The sequence below is a fragment of the Mustela putorius genome, unplaced genomic scaffold, assembly GCF_011764305.1.
Source record: "Mustela putorius furo isolate JIRA1106 unplaced genomic scaffold, ASM1176430v1.1 tig00000083_pilon_pilon_pilon, whole genome shotgun sequence".
In the NCBI taxonomy this organism is placed as follows: domain Eukaryota; kingdom Metazoa; phylum Chordata; class Mammalia; order Carnivora; family Mustelidae; genus Mustela; species Mustela putorius.
In genome coordinates, this window is record NW_025421273.1 from 43318721 (window position 1) to 43331664 (window position 12944).

General features: G+C 40.6%; 1 protein-coding gene across 3 annotated transcripts in view; it reads left to right on the forward strand.

Moving 5' to 3' along the window:
- WDR19 (WD repeat domain 19) overlaps positions 1-12944 on the forward strand; it is a 98928-nt gene that overhangs the window by 85151 nt on the left and 833 nt on the right. For 2 of the 3 annotated variants that reach the window (XM_004764012.3, XM_013062210.2), the window contains 4 exons: positions 883-1033; positions 1939-2062; positions 2855-2931; positions 3233-3357. In XM_004764012.3, coding sequence (XP_004764069.1) covers positions 883-1033; positions 1939-2062; positions 2855-2931; positions 3233-3344 — 464 coding nt within the window. In that variant the 3' untranslated portion in view covers positions 3345-3357. Of the gene's footprint in view, positions 1-882; positions 1034-1938; positions 2063-2223; positions 2826-2854; positions 2932-3232; positions 3358-12944 lie in introns of those variants that run through there. The other variant, XM_045076595.1, reaches the window with a different exon arrangement.

The window sequence follows — 12944 nt, forward strand, 5'->3', positions numbered from 1 at the left end:
CTAACATTCTTCAGTTAACAGACTTCCTCACACTCTGTGTCGGGGGTCAACAAAGTCTTTCCGCAAAGGTACAGGTGTCAACTGTCTGGGGCTTCATGGACCATAATGTCTGTCACAGCTACTATTTTTACATAAACCGTACAGAAATGAATGAGTATGGATGTGTTCCAACAGAATTTTACTTTCTTGGGATGCTGACATTTGAACCTCATATTATTTTCACATGTCACAAAATATTTTTCTTTTGATTTTTTTCAACCATTTAAAAACATAAAGGCCACTCTGAGCCCATGAGCCATACAAAAACAGAAGGCCTGATTTGGTCCACAGGTCAGAATTCACCAACCCCTCCTCTGTACCTGTCTTCTTTTTTGTTACATGAAAACGGCTCCACAATTAATTGTATACCATGCTGGCTAAGGGAGCAGTAGGGAACAGACACTGGTAGGGCCTTTCTAGAAAGCAATTTGGCAATCTGTGCTAAGAGCATTTTTTAAAAAGTCACGTTCTTTGATCCAGTAATCCACCTTCTGGTATCTGTCCTGAAGAGAGAGACACATGCCGAGGTCAGTGCTTAAACTTACTAATCTCCCTGACCATTCACAGGCAGTCCTGTCACATGCGGAAACACATCTCTGGTTTGGGAGGATACATGTGAAAGGGGACCTCAAGGGAGTGCAGGTCCGGGTGCTCCAAGGCAAAACACAGTATAATCACAGGGAAGATATTCTGATGCGCCCCCTTGCCTCATGAAACAGGTCCTACCTGGTTCTTTGCCAGGAAGAGCAAACTGAAGAGGTGCGATTGTGTTGTCCTCCTGAATGGGGACAGAGTCGGGACAGCAGAAGTACTGAGCTTTCTACCCTCCTGTGTGTATTGCAGACATTGTGCCTATCCTGACGTCCACAGTGATTGAGTGTCACCGAGCAGGCCTGAAGAACTCTGCTTTCAGCTTCGCGGCCATGCTGATGCGGCCCGAGTACCGCAACAAGATCGACGCCAAATACAAGAAGAAGATCGAGGCCATGGTCAGGTAGGCAGGGACAGCTGCTTCCGCGGTCTCACCGCATCTCACAGATGCAGTTTTCAGACTCTGGCTGCTCAGGTGCGGCTAAGGGAGCAAATGGACTGGGGTGGCCATTAGGACTGTATTGAGCTACCAGCAGCAGAAAACCCAACAATGGCTCGAAAAACTCAGGATTTACTTGACTCTTAAACAAAGTGTCATGGTTCAGGCCTGCTGTGTCCTGGTGGCAGCAAGGAGAGAACCCTGAGTCTTCCAGCTTTGTATCAGGAGCACAAAAGTGTCCTCCTCGTGAAGAGTTGGGGGGCAGTGCGGGGGGGGGTTGTTAGAGCACATTCATCCCGACTGTCCAGGGCCACTGCGGCCTGGGCCCTAGCTCGGAAGAGATGCTAGTCATTCTCTCCCCACGTGAGACTCCTCTCCAGCTGGGGGGTCGAATATGGTAACTGCTAGCCATGTGTGGCTATTTAAATTTAAATAAAATTAAATCAAATTTAAAACTCAGTTTCTCACACTATCCGGATTTCAAGTGCTCGGAAGTTTCACGTGGCTCCCGGGTGCCACACTGGAGAGCGCGGGAACACTGCCAGGGCCACGGGCACTTCTGCGGCACAGCCCTGGATAGCCTTGACCACTTCAGTCCACGAAGGGGAGAGACGGGGGGAAGAAGTGGGCTTACCCCATCAGTGGCATCCGTGGCACAGGAAGAGGGGAGAGAGCACGAGCCACCCATGTTCTGTGCTATTTACTATGCTGCAAACTCCAGCCCCCACATGTGGCCTGGATGACGCGACACTTTAACCCCTCAATTACTCTCCCTCCACCCTGAGCGGGAGTGCAGGCTGATGGGAACTTCTCCAGCCGCAGACCCCGACTGTGCAGAAGTAGGCATGTTACGTGATCCTCTCTCACAGGAGACCCGATACCTCTGAGACAGAAGAGCCCACAACCCCGTGTCCATTCTGTGAATTTCTTCTCCCCGAGTGTGAACTGCTCTGTCCTGGATGTAAAAATAACATCCCGTATTGCATTGCAACAGTAAGTTTGTAATACGTATGACTTTATATATATGTATTTATAGTCCATTTGAATACTTGATGTGTAAAAAGCACACTTGGCAATCAGATGGTCCCTGGGCTTAAATCCTTCTGCCACTCTACTGGCTCTGTGATCCTCTGCAATTTGCTTTACCTTGCTAGGTCCAACCGGAACAGCGCCTGCCTATAGAGAGAAACCGCAGGCTGATAACAGGATATATGTGAAGCCTCAGTGCTCTACCTGGCATACTTGAATAAGTGGTGGCTTTTATTATTCGTTTTAATATTAAGACCTTGTAGAAAAACTTTTGAAGATTTTTTTGAGAAAGTATATATGCACATGTGGGGAAGCGGGGGAAGGAGCAGAGGAAGAGGGACAGCTGACTCCACGGTGAGCACAAGCCCGACACAGGGTTCCCAGGGCTCAGTCCCCCACACTGAGATCATGAGCTGAGCCAAAATCGAGTTGGACGCTCAACGGACTGAGCCACCTGGGTGCCCGCTGTTAGAAGATTTTAAATACCAGATTATTTGTTAATCACTAGACTAACATAAAATTTATTTTAAAGGGACATAAATTTAGGTAATGATATCACAAAATTGAAGACCATTCTTTATACATGAATTGATAAACGAAATCTGGCTTCTGTCTGTTTGCCCCTATCTCTTTTTAGTCAATTGCTCACCAAATTTAGAGGTCTGGCTTTTAATTTTAATATACTTATTATAATAATTGAATAATGGCAGGAAATTTTTAAATGATGAATTTTACTCTTAAGTGTACTGTTTCCAGGGCCGACACATGTTGAAGGATGACTGGACCGTGTGTCCACATTGTGACTTCCCTGCTCTGTACTCGGAATTTAAGATGTAAGTGTGCATCATTTCACTCAGTCACTCAGATTTACCCCAAAATAGGCCTTTCATTCAACCACTCTTTTATTCTGAGGTCTCCTTATTCATATTCCTAAAGATCTCTAAAGGCCCAAAGCTTCTGTGACCTTTGAGGACATTATCCTTAAAGGGGATCTTGCATGAGACTGAATATTCCTGGTTCTTAAATTGTGTGATGAATATATACCAAGGAAGTGTAGACAGGATTGCTTTTCACATTAGAATAACCTAAAGCTAAAGGAATGTTGATCTCCTCTGCCGTTCCCTCCCTGAACAGCATGTTAAACACAGAAAACACATGTCCTATGTGTTCTGAAAGATTAAACTTTGCTCAACTAAAAAAAATCTCCGACTGTACCCAGTTCCTGCGGACAGAGGAGGAGCAGTGAGCGGCCCGTGCAGGTGAGTCCCAGACCATCTGCTCCCTTTCCCAGGGTGCGAGGATCCGGAGTAGGCAGGATTTATAGTTTGTATTGGCTCCTTTTTGTGTATTGTATAACTTGTCCGATTTGAAGAATCTGACAACAAACCAGTTGATGTCCTTTAAAAATGCTGGTCACACTGTCTCCATGGTGACAAAGGCTTTTTGGCTGTGCAGCATCATAGATTCCAACTGTAATGTATTTTATCAAATCCTAAGGGCTTCTTTTTAATCAGTCCATTAAAACTAGAGCCAGCTAGTAACAGTGGAGTCTTTTAAAGTTCAGAATATATCATAAAACTTTTGGCATCCACAGATTGGAAAAATCCCTTTTTCTTTCCAAGTCTCATTTGTGCCACGTAGAAGGGCCCACACCCCTTCCCTTCCCTTTGCATTCCATCGGCAGGAATTCACTCAGAGCCACACACACTGCAGAGGGAGGCAGGGAGGTGTCCTGGATCCCTGGGAAGCCAAAAGCCCTGCCCAAACCTGGGAGACTCTTCAAAGAGAAGCAGGGAGCTGAGTCCCGGCCATGGCATCTCCCCTAACCTGGTTAAAGGCAACTCTCGGTTTGCTCTCCATCGGCATCGTCTCAGTCAGGAGCAGCTCCGCTCAAGCCGCTGGTCTGGGTGGAAACCCGGTCATTATCTGTGACTCATCTCATCCTCAGCCCTGTCACCCCAGTCCATGGGCAAGTCCTCTCAGTCTACCTGCAGTGTTACCAGGTTCCTTCATAAACCCTCCAGGGGCTTTTTCTCGCACATGCAGAAACAAGGAGCATCCGCCGCCCTGTCTGCTCCCTGTGCTGCAGCCCTGCTAGGTTTTTTTGCTGTTCCTCGTGTGCTCCTGCTTTCCACAGCGCCCGCAAGCGCTTACATTCCCATCAGCAGCATATGAAGCCTCAGTTCCCCACAGCCTCAACATCTTTTTGTTTATAATCATTCTAGTAGGTGTGAAGTGGTAGCTCATTGTGGTTTTGATTTCCATTTTCCTGGTGACTAAGGATACAGAGCATCTTTTATTGTTGGTGCTTGTTGGCCACTTGGGTATCTTCTTTGGAAAACAGTCTATTCAAGTCCTTTGCCCATTTTTTTTAACTGGGTAATTTGTCTTTTTATAGTTGAGTTGTAAGAATTCTTAAGAGACCTAGATACCAGTATTTTATCAGATACATGATTTGCAAATTTCTTCTCTCATTCTGTGGAAGAAGTTTTTACTTTCTTGATAGTATCCTTTGACGTAAGCATTTTTATTTTGATGAAATCCAGTTTTTTTTTCCCCTCTGGTTTCCCACACCCCCCCCCTTTGTTCACATTTGGACTCTTAGCTAAGAGTTTTATAGTTGTTGCTCTTCATTTACATCTTTGATCCATTTAATTTTTGAGTATGGTGTGTGGTCTGGGATCCAACATTCTTTTGCCAGGTACATGTTCCAGTGCCTTTTGCTGAAAGACTGTTTTTCCCCATTGTTACTGGGTTGTCTTTCTGTTAATTGAGTTGTAAAACTTCTCTTATTTGTATTTTGTAGATAGAGGTCTGAAGATATATTTTACAAATATTTTCTGTCTGTGGCTTCCCAATTCTTTTCCTTAATGGTATCTTTTGGTGAGATTTTGTTGAATTATAATTTATACAATTTTAAGTTTTATGGTTATTGTATCCTGTCTAAAAAAGTATTTGCCTACTAACAAGGCCCAAGCATATTCTAGTATATTTTCTTCTAGAAGCTCTAGGTCTGTGATCCATTTTGAAATTATCTTTGTTTACACTGTGAGATGAGGACCGAGATCCCCCCTGCCCCAAGTGGATAGCCAGTCTTCCAGCACCATTTATTGAAAATTCTTTTCTTTCTTCATTGAATTGCTTGGGTGCTTTTTGTTGAAAATCAATGAGGTTTTTAAATGTTGATCTATTTCTGGACCCTCTTTTCTTTTCCATTAATGTATTTGTCCCCTATTTCAATACTACACTGTCTTGGTTACTCTAATACATCTTTTTTTTTATATATAAAGATTTTATTTATTTATTTGACAGGTAGAGATCACAAGTAGGCAGAGAGGCAGGCAGAGAGGATGAAGCAGGCTCCCTGCCAAGCAGAGAGCCCGATGTGGGGCTGGATCCCAGGACTCTGGGATCATGACCTGAGCTGAAGGCAGGGGCTTTAACCCACTGAGCCACCCAGGCGCCCCTATCTTTCTAATACATCTTATAGTCAGGTACTGTGGATCCTCCAATGTTGTCATTTTTTACCAAGATTGTTTCAACTACTCTTAATGTTTTCCATCTCCCTATAAAATTTCAGAATAAGCTTGTCAAGTTCTATTTTTAAAGCTTGCTCAAATTATGATTGGGATTTGCTTCGTTTTCTTATGGCTGTATAACATATCATCTCAAATTTAGCATCTTAAAACAATATACATTAATTAAGTCCATTTTCTTATTGATAAATACTTGACATCAGTTGTTTAAGGTGTATAAAAAATGGTTATGTATCGGGAAATGATTATTACAGTAAGTTAACATCCATTACCACACAGAGAACTTTGAGAACTTTAAATCTTTCTCTCTCTCTCTCTCAAATAAATAAATAAAATCTTAAAAAAAAAAAAAAGTGGAGGGACGCCTGGGTGGCTCAGTTGGTTAAGCAGCTACCTTCGGCTCAGGTCATGATCCCAGCGTCCTGGGATCGAGTCCCACATCGGGCTCCTTGCTTGGCAGGGAGCCTGCTTCTCCCTCTGCCTCCGCCTGCCATTCTGTCTGCCTATGCTCACTCTCTCTCCCTCTCTCTCTCTGATAAATAAATAAAATAAAATCTTAAAAAAAAAAAAAAAAGACTGATGTCAAGGAGCTTATTACCGTCTATATTTTCTCCCCACCCCCCATTTTCTTCTAGGAGTTTTATGTTTTCAGGTTTTCTGTTCAAATTTTTAATCCATTTTGAGTTGATTTTTGTGTGTGGTGTGAGCTAGTGACCCAGTTTCCTCCACACCACTTATTAAAAAACCACTTATTAAAAAGACTGCAGTCTTTTTATTAAGTGGTGTGGGGAAAACTGGGCCACTAGCATGCATATATATGTATTTTTTCCCCCCTTGGCTCCTTTGTCACAAATAAATTGACCATATATACATAGGTTTATTTCTGAGCTCTCTATTCTGGTCCATTTGATCTTCACATCTGCTGTCTACTGTGTGACTATTTTTATGCCAATACCATACTGTTTTGATTACTATAGCTGTGTAATATAGTTTCAGGAAATGTACCTCCAGTTCTGTTCTTTCTCAGCATTGCTTTAGCTACTCAGGATCTTTTGTGGTTCCATACAAATATTAAGATTGTTTATTCTATTTCTGTGAAAATCATTGGAAACTGATAGAAACTGCATTGAGTCTGTAGGTTATTTTGGGTAGTATGGACACTTTAACAGCTTTAATTCTTCTAAGCTGTGAGCATAGAATATCTATGTATTTTTCTTTTATTTCTTTCACCAGTGTCTTCTGGTTTTCACCACACAGGTCTTTCACCTCCTTCGTTAAATTTACACATAAGTATTTCATTCTTTTTTATGCAGTTTTTAAGTGGAATTGTTTTCTTAATCTCTGATAGCTCATTATTAGTGTATAGAAATGCAACAGATTTTTGTATATTTTGTATCCTGAAAAAACTTCACTGAATTCACTTAAGAGACTTTAACAGTTTTTTAGTGGTCTCTGGGGTTTTCTACATATACCATGTCATCTGCAATTAGTGATACTTTAACTTCTTCCGTTCCAATTTGGATGCCTTTTCTTTCTTTTTCTTGCCTAACTACTCTGGCCAGGACTCCAAGTACTATGTTTAATTAAAAGTGGTAAGAGTAGGCATCCTTATCTTCATTCTGATCTTAGAGGAAAAGCTTTTAAGCTTTTAACCATTGAGGAGGATGATAGCTGTGGGCTTGTCTTATATGGCCTTTATTACGTTGAGGTATGTTTCCTCTACACCCACTTTGGTGAAGTTTTGTTGTTGTTGTTGTTGTTGTTATTAATCATTAAGTGGATGTTGAATACTGTTAAAATGCTTTTTCTGTATCTACTGAGTGATCATGTAATTTTTATTCTTCATTTTCTTAATGTGGTATATCACACTGATTGGTGTGTGAATGTTAGACTATCCTTGCATCCCTGGAATAAAATCCAGTTGGTCATGGTCTATGATCCCTTTAATGTATTGTTGAATCTGGTTTGCTAATAGATTGCTTGGGATTTTTGCATCTATATTCATCAGGGATATTGGCCTAGAACTTTGTGATATCCTTTGTCTGGTTTTGGTAGCTGACTAATGCTAGCACATAAAATGAGTTTGGAAGTGTTCCCTCCTCTTCTGTTTTTTTGGAAGAGTTTGAGAAGGACTGGTATGAATCCTTTAAATGTTGGTAAAATTCACCAGAAAAGCCATCTGGTCTTAGACTTTTGTTTGCTGGGAGGTTTTTTCCATTATAGATTCAATTTCCTTGCTAGTAACTAGTCTGCTCAGTTTTCTGTTTCTTCATGATTCAGTCTTATAAGGTTGTATGTTTCTAGGCATATTCCATTTCTTTTCTAAGTTGTTTCATTTGTCACTGTGTAGTAGTTCATAGTAGTCTCTTTTTTTAATTTAAAATTTTTTTTATTTTTTATAAACATGATATTTTTATCCCCAGGGGTACAGGTCTGTGAATTGCCAGGTTTACACACTTCACAGCACTCACCATAGCACATATCCTCCCCAATGTCCATAACCCCACCCCCCTTCTCCCAACCTCCCTCCCCCTAGCAACCCTGTTTGTTTTGTGAGCTTAAGAGTCACTTATGGTTTGTCTCCCTCCCAATCCCATCTTCTTTCATTTATTCTTCTCCTACCCTCTTAACCCCCCATGTTGCATCTCCACTTCCTCATATCAGGGAGATCATATGATAGTTGTCTTTCTCTGATTGACTTATTTCGCTAAGCATGATACCCTCTAGTTCCATCCACGTCTTCACAAATGGCAAGATTTCATTTCTTTTGATGGCTGCATAGTATTCCATTGTGTATATGTACCACATCTTCTTTATCCATTCATCTGTTGATGGACATCTAGGTTCTTTCCATAGTTTGGCTATTATAGACATTGCTTCTATACACATTTGGGTGCACATGCCCCTTCGGATCACTACGTTTGTGTCTTGAGGGTAAATACCCAGTAGTGCAATTGCTGGGTCATAGGGTAGTTCTATTTTCAACATTTTGAGGAACCTCCACGCTGTTTTTCAGAGTGCTTACACCAGCTTGCATTCCCACCAACACTGTAGGAGGGTTCCCCTTTCTCCGCATCCTCGCCAGCATCTGTCATTTCCTGAATTGTTATTTTTAGCCATTCTGACTGGTGTGAGGTGATACCTCATTGTGGTTTTGATTTGTATTTCCCTGATGCAGAGTGATATGGAGCACTTTTCATAGTAGTCTTTTATGATCTTTTGTATTTGTGTTATCCAATATACTATCTCTTCTTTCATTTGTTTGAGTCCTTCTTTTCTCTTGGTGAGTCTAGCTAAAGGTTTATCTATTTTCCTTAACCAGCTCTTAGTTTTATTGTTCTTTTTAGTCTCTTTCCTTTATTTCTGCTTTGTTATTTTCTTTCTTTCTATTAACTTTAGGCTTAGCTTGTTCTTCTCTTTCTAGTTCCTTGAGGTATAAAGTTAAGTATGTTTAATTTGAGATCTTTCTTGTTTCTTGATGTAGGCATTAATTGCTAGGAGTTTCTCTCTCAGAACTGCTTTTGTTACCTCCCTTAAGTTTTGGTATATTGTCTTCCCATTTTCATTTGTCTCAAGATATTTTTTCTTTTGATTTCTTCTCTGACTCACTGGTTGTTCCATATCATGTTGTTGAATCTCCACATATTTTTTTAATTTTCCAGTTTTCTTCTTATAAATAACTTCTAGTTCCATACGATTGTGGATAGAAAAGATGCTCAGTCTTCTTGAATTTATTGACTTATTTTCATAGCCTAACTTGTGATCTGTCCTGGTGAATGTTTCATGTGTGCTTAACTCTGTATATTCTGCTTTTGGATGAAATGCACTGTAAATGTCTGTTAAGTGTGGTGTTTCCTTATACTGATTTCCTATCTGGATGCTTTGTCCATTCTCTGTCCCCTACTCTTACAATATTGCTAGTTCTCCCTTTAGACCTTAATTTTTGCTTTGTATCTTTAGATGCTTCTATGTTGGATGCATACTTACAAATGCTGTATCTACTTTTGTGTTGATCTATCATTGTATAATGACCTTCTTTGTCTCTTATTATAGTCTTTAAAATCCTTTTTGTCTGATATAAGTAAAGTTATTCCAGATTTCTTTTGATTTCAATTAGCCTGAAATATTTTCCATTCCTTCACTTTCAGCCTGTTTCCTTAAAACTAAGTCTCTTCTCAGCAGCAGGATAGATGGATATTGCTTTTTAATCCATTTAGCCATTCTTGATCAGAGGATTTTAGCGAGTTTGCATATAAAGTAATTATCAACAGATACAGACTTACAAAATAGCCCAGAAAACAATAAAAATGGGAGTAAGTCCATTGTCCTTTCCTTCTTCTCTTGCTCTTTTTATGATTTAAATGACTTTCCATAGTGGTATGCTTAGATTCCTTTTATCCTTTGTGTATCTACTGTAGATTTTTGTTTTGTGGATACCATGAGGATTACATTAAACCTATTTTAAGTTGATAACAAATTCTGAGGCTCTACATTTTTATCCCCCATTCTATTTTTGATGTCAGTTTGTATGTCTGCATCTTGAGTGTCCATTAAATTATTGTCATGATGGTTATTTTTAATACTTTTGTAAGTGATTAACCCACCACCATTATAAGATTATTCTGAACTAACAAATTAACCTTTAAACATTCAGATTTATAACTTTCATATGTCTCCCTCTATTAACCAGCACTTCCAGCTTAAACCACCTTTAACATTTCCTGTAAGGCTGGTCTGTGATGAACTCCTTTAGCTCTTCTTTGTCTGGAAAACTCTCTTTCAGTTCCAAAGGACAGTACTGCCTGGTAGAATATTCTTGTTTCACATTTCTTTCACAGCAGTTTGAATAGGTCATGCCACTGTCTTCTAGTCTCCAAAGGTTTCTACTGAAAAAGTTGCTGATGATCTTACAGGGGTTCCCTTGTATGTAACAAGTGGCTTCTCTCCTTTAGCTTTTAGCAATTTAATTATAACGTGTCTTGGTGTGGGTCTCTGGATTCATCTTGTTTGGAACTCTGGGTTTCCTGGATCTGGTTATCTGTTTCCTTCCCCAAGTTTTCAGACTTTCTCCTCTCTTTTGGGACCCTCATATTGGGAATATTGGTTGATGTTATCCCATAAATCCTTTAAACGATAATCACTTTTTTCATGCATTTATCTTTTTGCTGTGCTGATGAGTTCCATGGGCCTGTGTTCAGATTCATTGATCCTTTCTGTTCATTTAGCCTGCTATTGAACCTTTTTATTGTATTAACCAGTTCAGTAGTTGTATTTGAGTCTGTGATTTGTTTAGTACTTTCTTCACTTTGTTCATGAATTGTTTTTATGACCATTATTGTAAACTTTTTATCATGTAAATCACTTATCTCCATTTTATTAAGGTCTTTTTCTGAGGTTTTACCAGTTTTTTGGTTTGGAACATATTCTTCTATTTCCTCATTTTCATTGACTCTGTGTTGGTTTCTAAGCATTAGCTAAAACAGCCACCTCTCCCAGCCTAACCATTCAACACTGCCCTGGTTCTTCTTTCTTTGTTGCTCCCAGTAGTTGAGGAGTATGCCAAGACGTGTCAGTATCCTGAAGGGGGAAATCTGTCAGCACCTAGATGCAGACTGATTGAAAGCTGAACCTTCAGACCACAGTTATTAAGCAAATAAGCCTCTTTCATAAAGACTGGGCATTTCTGTCTGCTGCTTCTGCATTAAGCACTGAAAGCCTAGCTGGTTAAGAATGGTTTGTTTGTGACAATCTAGTTAGGACTTGCAAATGTAAAGCTCTGCTGGCCACCAGAGCTAGGTGATTATCGTGTATCCCTTGACAAGCTTGTGCACAAGCTCCTTTTTGAGAGATATTGGCCATCTGGCACAAGGCAGAGAAAGAACACGAAGATGGTGCTTGCTAGCCTCCACAGTCTCAGCAGAGTGTTGTAGTTGGCCCCTCAGTATATGTTAAATTAGGAGCCTGCCTCTCAGGCCAAAGCTTTTAAGACAATAGGCCTTTTTCACAGACAGGGTGCGTTCCACTCTGCTGCCTCTGATCTGGGCCCTGGGGGATTAGCCACGGTGGGTCCATGTGATCTCATTTTGAACTGTTTTTTAGTTTGCCATATCCTTTTAGTTCTTGTGAATTCAAGGCCTGTTGCCTTTTAAAGCTAGAGATTTTGGAGGCCCATCTCTCGGGTGGAAGTCTTAAAAGTCAGGCACCAAATGTGGGGTCCAAACCCTTTACTCCTCAGGGAGAAGCTAGGAGCTATTGAATTCCCTCCTGGTTGTGTCATCATGCTGGGGTGGGGTTTACAGCAAGATTTCCTCACCCTCTCCGACCCATTTTGCTGTGAATTTTTTTCTTGTTCACCTGATGTGCAGGAGTTACTTAGCTAGTTTTTAGGATCTTGTTCCATATGCAGCTGTAGATGCACTGTGTCCATGGGAAGAGGTAGTTCAGGATCTTCCTGCATTGCCATCTTGAACCAGAACCTATCTCACAATTTCTGTGGATCAGTAATACAGGCATGGCTTAGCAGTCTTCTGTTCAGGATCTCACAAGGCTGCAGTTCGTTGGACCTGCAGTCCAATGTGAGACTCTTGTCCAGTGTGTTTATTGGCGGAATTCCATTCTTACCATCAGAGTACTGAAGCCCTTGAATCCTAGATGCTGCCCTCAGTTTTCTAACTGGCATTTCTAATGGCATTCCTTTCAACATGGAACTGTGCTTCCAGTCCAGCATAAAAGTCTCTTCTAAGCTTGTGAAGTTCAAGGGTTTACATGGAGTTTATATGCAGATTTGGGGGGCAGTACCCTTTTCAGGGTATTATCCCTATCACTTCAGTAGTTCCACCAGGCCCAAATTCTATTCTCTCTGAGCTAGAAGACTATGACTTCTCTGTCCTCATGGACTTACCCTCAGGTCAAACACACAGGAAGATGAATCTTACCCAGTGGACTTCTCTTCCTTCAAGAATTGACACCTTTCCAATTTCTGCCAGCTTTTGGTTGCTCTTCCAATACCTTTGAATAGTTGTATTTTGTCCCGAGTTTGTAACTATTATCTGCAGGAGGATAATCTACGATTCTGCCAAAGGAGAATCTTGTTCATGTTTTTAATAATCCTACATAGACTCTCTCCAAACACTATCCCTGCACTAAAGTAGAGGCTTAATCCCACAGTTCCTATATACGTGCAGATGTGCTCCAGTAAGTTATGATTATGCACCATCTTTTGAAAAAGTTACTATAAATGTCTTCTTGAACAATGAATAGTGGTTGAGGCTACTGTTCACTGACTCCTTTTATCTTATGTTATTTTTAAG